The sequence below is a fragment of the Eleutherodactylus coqui genome, chromosome 3 (assembly GCF_035609145.1).
Source record: "Eleutherodactylus coqui strain aEleCoq1 chromosome 3, aEleCoq1.hap1, whole genome shotgun sequence".
Lineage (NCBI taxonomy): Eukaryota > Metazoa > Chordata > Amphibia > Anura > Eleutherodactylidae > Eleutherodactylus > Eleutherodactylus coqui.
The window spans coordinates 114,226,371-114,239,221 of record NC_089839.1 but is presented as its reverse complement, the minus strand read 5'-3'; the positions used below and the strand labels follow the sequence as shown (position 1 = coordinate 114,239,221).

The 12,851-nt window shown below is 46.2% G+C and overlaps 1 protein-coding gene across 5 annotated transcripts in view; it reads left to right on the top strand.

The window, feature by feature from the left end:
- The window catches only part of ADGRG6 (adhesion G protein-coupled receptor G6), a 192,144-nt gene that overhangs the window by 83,019 nt on the left and 96,274 nt on the right, over positions 1–12,851 (top strand). For all 5 annotated transcript variants that reach the window (XM_066595973.1, XM_066595974.1, XM_066595971.1 and 2 more), the window contains exon 5: positions 2,383–2,451. In XM_066595973.1, coding sequence (XP_066452070.1) covers positions 2,383–2,451 — 69 coding nt within the window. The remainder of the gene's footprint in view (positions 1–2,382; positions 2,452–12,851) is intronic.

Genomic DNA, 12,851 nt, shown 5'->3' with positions numbered 1-12,851 from the left:
CTTTGTACTTCGTGGTTGCTGCTGACCAGGACATGTGACTGCTGCAGTCAATTACTGACTAAAGATGGTCATTGCTGTGGCCAGTGATTGGCTGCAGAAGTTGCAGGTCCTGCTCAGCAGCAACCAGTAAGTACAAAGTGGTTATGGAACAATTTTAAGTTGTGTATTTGCTTTTTTTGTCTATGTGTAGTCACTTATTGGTTGTGATATGAACTGAAGCTCACCTAGGGTTTTGCTAGCATGTTGCAGTATTGTATTCAATTTGTATAATGAGCAGTCAAAATCCTTAAAAAATTTTGAGAAAAGTAAATGGTGGACACAACTGCACATAAGCCATGGGTTCGGTAGTCATGTCACATCTGTCATAATTTATATTCTCCAGTTTTATTTAATTATTACCTTAGATATGAGCTTGGACAACCTAAAATAGCCCTTAATGCCTGTAATTTATGGATCTGAATATCCTTAAAGGTTCCTTGAATTATAGGTTTGGGGCTCACCTCAGAATATGGTAGACTTACTGTGTATTTTTTACCTTTGCACTTACATATTTTCATGTCATTCACTCTATACACTTTCAGTCATATAGACTATTTTTTGGTCAACAGCAGCACATGCTTTTAATTCTGAGACTGAATTTTGTCCACTCCACTACCAACTGAATACACAAAAAATAGTAGGATACAAGCATGAGATAGCATCTTGGAAGAATGTCTTCATAACACATCGGGATCCACTCAGGAACCTATTAGATGTTATGTATCGGCTGAAGATGCTTGAAAAGCCCAACAATGTGGCTTTTTTCAAGACAGATGTTAATTTTGTTGATATTGAGTTGTTTCCAGTGCTAGTCAGTGTACTAACTGCCACTGAGGCCACAACCGTCGGCTTGTGCTGGAGATGCTGTATTCTGACATTTAAATCTGCACATTTGGTCATTTTCTGTTTCTCAATGACCCTGTCATCACCAGGTATAACAATGTTGACAAGCTACACCCTTTTCTTTTCAATGATGGTCAAATTAGGTGTTTAAGGGCCTAGACTATGTCTCTGTGTACACAGAAGTCCCACAATATTTTTGTTGCTTCATTGTGAACTACTTTTTCAGGCTTATGGTCCCACCAGTTCTTTATTGTGGGCAGATCATAATTTTCAGAGGTTCCAATGAATCATTTTTGTCACAGAAATTGTGTCTGTTTGTACTTAATCTGTGCATTTATATTTTTTGCAAAAGATGAATATGCAGTCGATTGTTTAGTCAGCTTCTTTTACTATTATTTTTTATTAGAAACATTTAATTGTTATGTCATGGACTTATATAATCAGTTTAATTTATCAAAAAGGAAGCAGCTAGGCAGGAGGATAAATTGTGGGCACAGTCTATTGAATTGAAAGGTGTTACATAACAGACCTCATGAACAAGCAGAGTATCGGAGAGCAGGGATAAAGTGAAGAAAACTTTATTGTCAACAACATGTTTCTGTGCAAAACCATGAGACACAGAAATGTTTTTGCCAATAAAATCTTCTTCGCTTTATCCCTGCTCTCCGGTTCTCACAGGAAACATTTTTCCTGTGATTCTTCTCCATATGGATACCAAAAGACTGATTCAGATAACCATGATGCTGATGATGCTAGTGTCCTGGTCATGTGACTACTTCTGCAAGCATAGAGAAAGTCTATACAAAGGCAATTGGAATCAACTGCAGGTAAAACAGCAAGTGTTAAGCACCAAATAGATTGCCAGCCCCTGAATGCAAAAAAGTATGCAGACAGCATATTCTATCTTATAACATAAAGGCAAATTGACAAAGTATGCCATTACATCATTCTCAGTGGAGGTCTGACCCCTGTACAATGGCACCCCTGCCACCTGCTATGCTGGGAACTGCAGCAAAGCTCCATTCAAGTGCATGGAAGTAGCTGCAAATTCCTGCACTTGTAGATGGCTGGCTTTGAGCACTACTGTGCAAGGAAAAACAGTCATGCTCAGGATGCAAGGGTGCCCCTGAGGTGGAACCCTCATCAATTATAGATGGCATATCCAGAATTATACTACCACCTTATAAGATGGGAATACTTCTTTAATTGTTCTGCAGGTAATCATTTTCTATTAACTGTGAGCCAAAGTTTGCAGACTACCAGTCTAGAGTAAGTACACCATATTACTACCGTATAAGGAGAGCTGCTGATATCAATCCTAGATGGATGCAGGATTATGGAGGGATTTTTAAACCTGTTTCAAACCAGTACCTCGATTTCCGTATCTATTTCCATGAATCTGCGACAAAGAAATCTAGCTTTTTTTTTTTTTTTAATGTTATGCATTAATTAACTACAGCTATAGTTCTAACAGCATGTCTCTTCTTTTTGTACTTTTAGGTACTTCATTGCCGACAACTCTTTCAACAGAACCAACTACCTGTGAAAAGCTGGCAGGTGTCTGTCAAGGTACAAATGTAGTCCAATATTCAAGTGTTACCTTACTGTATGTGAATAGTATTCACTGTCATTTAGGATTTTGGAATGTGTATGCTATAAATATTAAAATATATATATATATAATATATATATATATATATATATACAGCTATATGAATATACTTGAATTGATAATAGGCTGGTTTTCAGAGAAGCAAATTATCACACGTCTATAATACTGATCTGCATTACGGACATCTTATAGATGACATTACAATCGTCTATCATCAGTATTTGATCTGTATTTTATTTTCTAGCAATATGGGGGCAAAATTGCAAAAAAAGTCATGCTGCATTTTTTTAAAATGGCCGCGTGCACAGTTACGTAGATTTACATTTGCTCCATATTATGGCATGCAAAGCACGGACCAAATATGAGCTAAACTATGTTCATCTGAAAGCGGTCTAATACCATAATTTGAGTTTGGGATCTTGTAAAGTTGTGTATGTTCATTTGCAAACATGAATGTTTAAGGGCTTGTGCAGAATAAGAAAAATATTGCCGCTTCTTTCCATAGTGATTTCTGTGGAGTCACTGTGGATTGTAGTCTGTGGATTGCATCTGCTATTGCAGCACAGCGCCATTAAAGTCAGTGGGGTTGATTTGCAATATCACACACTGCCTGTAAACAGATGAAGTGCTGTTTTTTGAAGAAGATTTTTGTGTTTAAACCTGGCCAACCTCTTTAACCCCTTAGTGACCGGGCTTTTTTGCTTTTTTCCATTTTTGTTTTTTCCTACTCCCTTTTAAAAAATCGTAGCTCCTTTATTTATTCATCGAAGTCGCTGTATGAGGGCTTGTTTTTTGCGGGACGAGTTGTATTTTTCAATGGCACTATTTATTGTACCATATAATGTACTGAAAAACCTTTTAAAAATTCTTAGCGGAGAGAAATGGAAAAAAAACCGACATTCCACCATCTTTCGGTGCGTCCTGTTTCTACAACGCACAAACTGCAACAAAAACGACCTGATATTTTTATTCTATGGGTCAGTATGATTACTACGATACCAAACTTATATGGTATTTTTTTTGCTGTAGTACTTGTATTTTGTTTTTTTAAGATATTACATTTTTTCAATTTTCTGCGATCATTTTGTGCGCGCGATAACTTTTTTATTTTTCCGTCGATGTAGTTGAGCAAGGGCTCATTTTTTGCGGGATGTCCTGTAGTTTCCGATAGTATCAATTTGGAATACATACGACTTTTTGATCGCTTTTTATTGCATTTTTTCTGGGAGACAGGGTAACTAAAAAAATGCATTTCTGGCGTTCTTTTTTTTTTTTTTCGGACGACGTTCACCGTGCAGAAAAAATAATGCACTACTTTGATAGATTGGACTTTTATGGACGCGGCGATATCAAATACATATTTTTATTTTATGATTTAGATTTTTTAATAATAGATATGGCAAAAGGGGGGTGATTTAAACTTTTATAACTTTTTTTTTTTTTACAATTTAAAAAACTTTATTGATCTTTTTTTTAACTTTACATTGAAGTCCCCCTGGGGGACTTTAACATGCGATGCTTTGATCGCTCCTGCAGTATGACATAATGCTATAGCATTACGTTATACTGCTTTTTTACAGGCAGTCTTTCAAGCCACCCTGTGTGGATGGCTTGATAGGCAGTCTGCTAAGGCAGCCCTGGGGCCATTCATTAGGCCCCCGGCTGCCATGACACCTGCACGGATCCCCCGATCTCACCGCGGGGGGGCCGTGCGGGACCCCCAAACAGCGTTCGGGGCATTTAAAGGGTTAATAGCCGCGTTCGGCCGAACGGCCGAGCGCGGCTATTGCCCGCGGGTGTCAGCTGTAATAAACAGCTGATGCCCGCGCTGTATGGAGGGAGATAGCGGCGCTACCTCCCTCCATACACGTCCTGCAGCTGCAGGACGTAAAAACACTATGGCCCCGTCGTTAAGGGGTTAAACTATATGTAATGACTTGATTAATGTAGGTACTGACTTTTATGTGATTTGTGTTTTCCATCATTCTTCACTGTTATGATTAGAGATGAGCGAACGTACTCGTCCGAGCTTGATACTCGTTCGAGTATTAGCGTGTTCGAGATGCTCGTTACTCGTGACGAGTACCACGCGATGTTCGAGTTACTTTCACTTTCATCTCTGAGACGTTAGCGCGCTTTTCTAGCCAATAGACAGACAGGGAAGGCATTACGACTTCCACCTGCGACGTTCAAGCCCTATACCACACCCCTGCAGTGAGTGGCTGGCGAGATCAGGTGTCACCCGAGTATAAAAATCGGCCCCTCCCGCGGCTCGCCACAGATTTATTCTGACATAGAGGAGGGAAAGTGCTGTTGGTGCCGGAGCTGCTATAGGGAGAGCGTTAGGAGTATTTTAGGCTTCAAGAACCCCAACGGTCCTTCTTGGGGCCACATCTAACCGTGTGCAGTAGTGTGGAGGCTGCTTTTTGCAGTGTTGCACTTTTTTTTTTTTTTTGTATATCGGCCGTGCAGAGCATTGCGCCCTGCAGTAATTATACATACTCCAGGGCCAGTAGTGGTGGTGAGGCAGGGACAGAAGACATATATTTATTGAATATAGGCAGTGGGCCTTTCCAAAAACATTTGGGAAAAAAAATCTATTTGGGCTGCCTGTGACTGTCCTCAGTGTACTGGGTCTCTGCTGGGTGTAGTTGTCCTCCTAATTCATACGCAGCCAGCTAAGTGTTACAGCAGGCTTGCGCAAAATTATTTCCTGGCTCTGTGTTGGCTGTTACATCACCGCTGTATTCCTGTCCACAGTGCAACAGTCTGCAGTTATTTTACATACTCCAGGGCCAGTAGCGGTGAGGCAGGGACAGAAGACATATATTTATTGAATATAGGCAGTGGGCCTTTCCAAAAACATTTGGGAAAAAAAATCTATTTGGGCTGCCTGTGACTGTCCTCAGTGTACTGGGTCTGTGCTGGGTGTAGTTGTCCTCCTAATTCATACGCAGCCAGCTAAGTGTTACAGCAGGCTTGCGCAAAATTATTTCCTGGCTCTGTGTTGGCTGTTACATCACCGCTGTATTCCTGTCCACAGTGCAACAGTCTGCAGTTATTTTACATACTCCAGGGCCAGTAGCGGTGAGGCAGGGACAGAAGACATATATTTATTGAATATAGGCAGTGGGCCTTTCCAAAAACATTTGGGAAAAAAAATCTATTTGGGCTGCCTGTGACTGTCCTCAGTGTACTGGGTCTGTGCTGGGTGTAGTTGTCCTCCTAATTCATACGCAGCCAGCTAAGTGTTAGAGCAGGCTTGCGCAAAATTATTTCCTGGCGTTCCGTAAGCGAAGTCAGCCTCCAACCACAGGCCAATAAGCGGCACATTTAATTACAGCGTTCTGTTTCTGCACTACTGGTAATCCACCATGCTGAGGGGTAGGGGTAGGCCGAGAGGACGTGGACGCGGGTGAGGACGCGGAGGCCCAAGTCAGGGTGTGGGCACAGGCTGAGCTCCTGATCCAGGTGTATCGCAGCCGACTGCTGCGGGATTAGGAGAGAGGCACGTTTCTGGCGTCCCCACATTCATCTCACAATTAATGGGTCCACGCGGTAGACCTTTATTAGAAAATGAGCAGTGTGAGCAGGTCCTGTCGTGGATGGCAGAAAGTGCATCCAGCAATCTATCGAACACCCAGAGTTCTGCGCCGTCCACTGCTGCAACTCTGAATCCTCTGGCTGCTGCTCCTCCTTCCTCCCAGCCTCCTCACTCCATTACAATGACACATTCTGAAGAGCAGGCAGACTCCCAGAAACTGTTCCCAGGCCCCTGCCCAGAATGGGCAGCAAGGGTTGCGAATCCTCTCCCACCAGAGGAGTTTGTCGTGACCGATGCCCAACCTTTGGAAAGTTCCCGGGGTCCGGGGGATGAGGCGGGGGACTTCCGGCAACTGTCTCAAGACCTTTCAGTGGGTGAGGAGGACGATGACGATGAGACACAGTTGTCTATCAGTGAGGTAGTAGTAAGGGCAGTAAGTCCGAGGGAGGAGCGCACAGAGGATTCGGAGGAAGAGCAGCAGGACGATGAGGTGACTGACCCCACCTGCTTTGCTACGCCTACTGAGGACAGGTCTTCAGAGGGGGAGGCAAGGGCAGCAGCAGGGCAGGTTGCAAGAGGTAGTGCGGTGTCCAGGGGTAGAGGCAGGGCCAGACCGAATAATCAACCAACTGTTTCCCAAAGCGCCCCCTCGGGCCATGCCACCCTGCAGAGGCCGAGGTGCTCAAAGGTCTGGCAGTTTTTCACTGAGAGTGCAGACGACCGATGAACAGTGGTGTGCAACCTTTGTCGCGCCAAGATCAGCCGGGGAGCCACCACCACCAGCCTCACCACCACCAGCATGCGCAGACATATGATGGCCAAGCACCCCACAAGGTGGGACGAAGGCCATTCACCGCCTCCGGTTTGCACCGCTGCCTCTCCCCCTGTGCCCCAACCTGCCACTGAGATCCAACCCCCCTCTCAGGGCACAGGCACTACCGTCTCCTGGCCTGCACCCACACCCTCATCTCCGCTGTCCTCGGCTCCATCCACCAATGTCTGTCAGCGCACCGTCCAGCCGTCGCTAGCGCAAGTGTTGGAGCGCAAGCGCAAGTACGCCGCCACGCACCCGCACGCTCAAGCGTTAAACGTGCACATAGCCAAATTTATCAGCCTGGAGATGCTGCCGTATAGGGTTGTGGAAACGGAGGCTTTCAAAAGTATGATGGCGGCGGCGGCCCTGCGCTACTCAGTTCCCAGTCGCCACTACTTTTCCCGATGTGCCGTCCCAGCCCTGCACGACCACGTCTCCCGCAACATTGTACGCGCCCTCACCAACGCGGTTACTGCCAAGGTCCACTTAACAACGGACACGTGGACAAGCACAGGCGGGCAGGGCCACTATATCTCCCTGACGGCACATTGGGTGAATTTAGTGGAGACTGGGACAGAGTCAGAGCCTGGGGCCGCTCACGTCCTACCCACCCCCAGAATTGCGGGCCCCAGCTCGGTGGTGGTATCTGCGGCGGTGTATGCTTCCTCCACTAAACCACCCTCCTCCTCCTCCTCCTACGCAACCTCTGTCTCGCAATCAAGATGTGTCAGCAGCAGCACGTCGCCAGCAGTCGGCACGGCAGCACAGCGGTGGGCAAGCGTCAGCAGGCCGTGCTGAAACTACTCAGCTTAGGAGAGAAGAGGCACACGGCCCACGAACTGCTTGCGCCGCTGAGCCTCCAACCGGGCATGGTCGTGTGTGACAACGGCCGTAACCTGGTGGCGGCTCTGCAGCTCGGCAGCCTCACGCACGTGCCATACCTGGCCCACGTCTTTAATTTGGTGGTTCAGCGCTTTCTGAAAAGCTACCCACGCTTGTCAGACCTGCTCGGAAAGGTGCGCCGGCTCTGCGCACATTTCCGCAAGTCCCACACGGACGCTGCCACCCTGCGCACCCTGCAACATTGGTTTCATCTGCCAGTGCACCGACTGCTGTGCGACGTGCCCACACGGTGGAACTCTACGCTCCACATGTTGGCCAGGCTCTATGAGCAGCGTAGAGCTATAGTGGAATACCAACTCCAACATGGGCGGCGCAGTGGGAGTCAGCCTCCTCAATTCTTTACAGAAGAGTGGGCCTGGTTGGCAGACATCTGCCAGGTCCTTGGAAACTTTGAGGAGTCTACCAAGATGGTGAGCGGCGATGCTGCAATCATTAGTGTCACCATTCCTCTGCTATGCCTCTTGAGAAGTTCCCTGCAAAGCATAAAGGCAGATGCTTGCGCTCGGAAACAGAGGCGGGGGAAGACAGTATGTCGCTGGATAGTCAGAGCACCCTCATGTCTATATCTCAGCGCGTTGAGGAGGAGGAGGAGCATGAGGAGGATGAGGAGGAGGGGGAAGAGACAGCTTGGCCCACTGCTGAGGGTACCCATGCTGCTTGCCTGTCATCCTTTCAGCGTGTATGGCCGGAGGAGGAGGAGGAGGAGGAGGATCCTGAAAGTGATCTTCCTAGTGAGGACAGCCATGTGTTGCGTACAGGTACCCTGGCACACATGGCTGACTTCATATTAGGATGCCTTTCTCGTGACCCTCGCGTTACACGCATTCTGGCCACTACGGATTACTGGGTGTACACACTGCTCGACCCACGGTATAAGGAGGACCTTTCCATTCTCATACCCGAAGACGAAAGGGGTTCGAGAGTGATGCTATACCACAGGACCCTGGCGGACAAACTGATGGTAAAATTCCCATCCGACAGCGCTAGTGGCCGAAGGCACAGTTCCGAGGGCCAGGTAGCAGGGGAGGCGCAGATATCAGGCAGCATGTACAGAACAGGCAGGGGAACACTCTCTAAGGCCTTTGACAGCTTTCTGGCTCCCCAGCAAGACTGTGTCACGGCTCCCCAGTCAAGGCTGAGTCGGCGGGAGCACTGTAAAAGGATGGTGAGGGAGTACGTAGCCGATCACACGACCGTCCTCCGTGACGCCTCTGCCCCCTACAACTACTGGGTGTCGAAGCTGGACACGTGGCCTGAACTCGCGCTGTATGCCCTGGAGGTGCTTGCTTGTCCTGCGGCTAGCGTCTTGTCAGAGAGGGTGTTTAGTGCGGCTGGGGGAATCATCACAGAAAAGCGTACCCGCGTGTCAACCGACAGTGCCGGCAGGCTTACATTCATCAAGATGAACAAAGCCTGGATTTCCCCAGACTTCTCTTCTCCACTAGCGGACAGCAGCGATACCTAAACAATACGTAGGCTGCACCCGCGGATGGAAGCATTGTTCTCTATCACCATCAAAAACGTGGACCTTTTAGCTTCATCAATCTGTGTATAATATTCATCCTCCTTCTCCTGCTCCTCCTCCTGAAACCTGACATAATCACGCCGAACGGGCAATTTTTCTTAGGCCCACAAGGCTCAGTCATATAATTTTTGTAAACAATTTTTATACATTTTAATGCTCATTAAAGCGTTGAAACTTTCACCTGAACCAATTTTTATTTTAACTGGGCTGCCTCCAGGCCTAGTTACAAATTAAGCCACATTAACCAAAGTGATTAATGGGTTTCACCTGCCCTCTTGGTTGGGCATGGGCAATTTTTCTGACGTACATTAGTACTGTTGGTACACCAATTTTTTGGGGCCCTCGCCTACAGTGTAATCAAATTAATTTTTTGCCCACCTACATAAAAGCTGACGTTACATCAGCTGTGTTGGGCACTGCAATGGGATATATTTATGTACCGCCGGTGGGTTCCAGGGAGCCACCCATGCTGTGGGTCCACAGGGAGTTGTAACTGCATGTGTCTACTTCTAAAGAACCCCAGTCTGACTGGGGCATGCCATGTGGGCCGAAGCCAACCTGCATTTAATCGGACGTTACCTCAGCTGTGATGGGCACTGCAATGGGATACATTTATGTACAGCCGGTGGGTTCCAGGGAGCCACCCATGCTGTGGGTGCACACGGAATTCCCATTGCGGAGTTGTACCTGCCTGTGACAATTTATAAAAAAACGCGGTCTGACTGGGGCATGCAGACACCTTGACAGAATGAATAGTGTGTGGCACATAGGTTCCCCATTGCTATGCCCACGTGTGCAGCTTCTGATGGCGGTGGCACAGGATTATATTTCTCATTGCTTCTGTACAGCATTGTGGGCTATCGCCCCGCCCATTTTAAAGAGGGTCGCTGCCTAGCCGTGCCAACCCTCTGCAGTGTGTGCCTGCGGTTCCTCCTCATGGCAGACGCACTTATAAATAGACATGAGGGTGGTGTGGCATGAGTGCAGCTGAAGGCTGCGCAGGGACACTTTGGTGTGCGCTGTGGACACTGGGTCGTGCGGGGGGGTTGGGCAGCATGTAACCCAGGAGAAGTGGCAGCGGAGTGTCATGCAGGCAGTGATTGTGCTTTGTTGGAGGTAGTGTGGTGCTTAGCTAAGGTATGCATTGCTAATGAGGGCTTTTCAGAAGTAAAAGTTGTTGGGAAGGGGGGGGGCCCACTCTTGCCCATCATGTGTGCCGATTCCAGCCTCCTGATTGGCTGGAATCGGCACACGTGACGGGCCGGAGCTACGCAATGACGTGTAGAAGGGGGCGGGGCCAGAATGCCGCTGCTGCCGAACCGAGCCGAAGGCAGAAGACCCTTCTGCGCAAGCGCGTCTAATCGGGCGATTAGACGCTGAAGTTAGACGGAGCCATGGAGACGGGGACGCCAGCGCAGGAAAGGTAAGTGAATAACTTCTGTATGGCTCATATTTAATGCACGATGTATATTACAAAGTGCATTAATATGGCCATACAGAAGTGCTTAACCCCACTTGCTTTCGCGAGACAACCCCTTTAAGTTTTAGGGATCATACTAGTAAAGAATCTAGAATATAATTTTGATTCCTCTGCCCCAGTGATTGTGTTTTTTATCATCATTTATGTGTAAGCTCTTGTGATTAATTCCAGTCTCCTAATTGCCAATATGAACTTTTAAGTAGTCTAGAAAATATGTTGGCTTTGTCACATTGCAAAATTCCAAAGAAGAATGAAGTGGAAGTTAAAAAATGCTTTGATCGGTACAAGGAATACACTACACTTTTGCAGCAATGTTAAACAATGGTTTTCTGACCTTTCATGCAGCATTGCTTAAAGACCTTTTCTGTCCTCGCCCGTTATATAATGTCACCGGGGTTACGTTTTATTATTACAGCTGCCATAGTGCACATAGACCACTGCTGCCTTCTTCGTATTTGTTGGATAGGAATGTTTCCTTTTTGAATGTAATTGTTGCAGATGAGGAACAGAGAGATCTCTATTGTGGCAGCAAGAAAAATAATAAATCTTTGCTCACTCTACGGAAAGACAACCTTAGATGCCCAGACTGTTACAGAACCACATTGCCCATTAGACTATTGTCATGTCAAAATCAAGTCCAATTATGCTAGTTTATACATCAACAAATTACAAATTTGTAACAGATTGCATATACCTTAATCCATGGAATTATTTAATGCTACTAGTGCAGTATGACTTTCTATGTACTGTGTCAACATTCTTCTTTGTTGTTGAGCATCATCTGTTTTACCCAAATTGGCAGTCTTAGAGTGGTTTCAGAGGGCGAGAAAATGGGGCACATTTACTTAGGGTGGTTTCACACCTGCTTTGTAACCTCCAGATGGAAGTTCTATTGCAGATCTGATGCAAAATACCAAAAGAAAAAGCGCCGCATGCAGCGCTTTCTCTTTCGACTAAAAACTGGGCAGCTGAGTGGAAATCGAAAGGACCCCATTATAGTCAATGGGATACATCCAGCACTGTTCGGTTCCGTCCTAAGACAGAGCCGTTTGGCCTTGGGGATTTCCCTTTCCTGGTTCCCGAATGAAGCAGGTAAGTGGAACGCCCGACACAGGTGTTAAATCACCCTTAGACCTACTTTTCATATGCCAGTCTAGGTAACCTTTCCTGGCCTAAGAGTGACACTTGTATTATGAGGTTTCTTAATAAGTTTCTCTCAAATGGTGGCACCTCTGATACACCAGATGGAAACCTACACCAACTACAAGCTAGAGCATGTTTCTATGATAAGATATGCCACTTTCTGGAATACATTAAAGTAAATCTGATGGGCTGTACATGGTCAAGCTATCTAAAGCTAGGCCCCATCCCCTTTTTGAGTGACATGGCCCAGCCTAAAAGCTCTAAAACGTGCAACTGTGACTTCTGTATGCGCAAAATCTGACATACAAAGAATAATAGATATGTCCCTTTGTGAATAAACTACTGTGGCATAATACAATGAATACTTCAGTGACTGTAGGCTAGTATGAACATCCAGCATTGTTTTGTCTTATATAAGTTTACAAATCACATGTGCCGTAGGACAAACAAGTTTATGTACAGTATATTACCTAAATGATTATGGTTCAAAAGAACAGACTCACCAGAGCACCAAGTCTTCTGAAGTAAGCAGTTATCAGCATATTGACTGCAAGGAGAACAAGGCCTAAGATCATTAGAAGAAGGTGGCCTGGAGCTTCCAGTTAGAATTAGCTACTGAATACTTAAAGGGGTTCTATAACCTACTTTTAGACCTATCATCTAAGCTTATGAGCTGAAAGTTGGTAAGACACTGAGTCCGGGGATGTAAGTGCTATACTTACCTCCCTTTTTGCTACCCTGGTGTCAGCACTGAAAGCCATCGCTCAATTCATTGAGTGGCGTGCTATTCTAATTTTATGTAATTGGCACTGCTCAATGCTCTGCAGCGGCGAAGAGAAAAGTATAACATGTCCCCGGACTCAGTTGGGTCACCTACCTTTAACCCATAAGTTTAGCTGATAGGCCTAAAAGTAGCAGACAGATTCCCTTTAATTTATTTACCTTAAA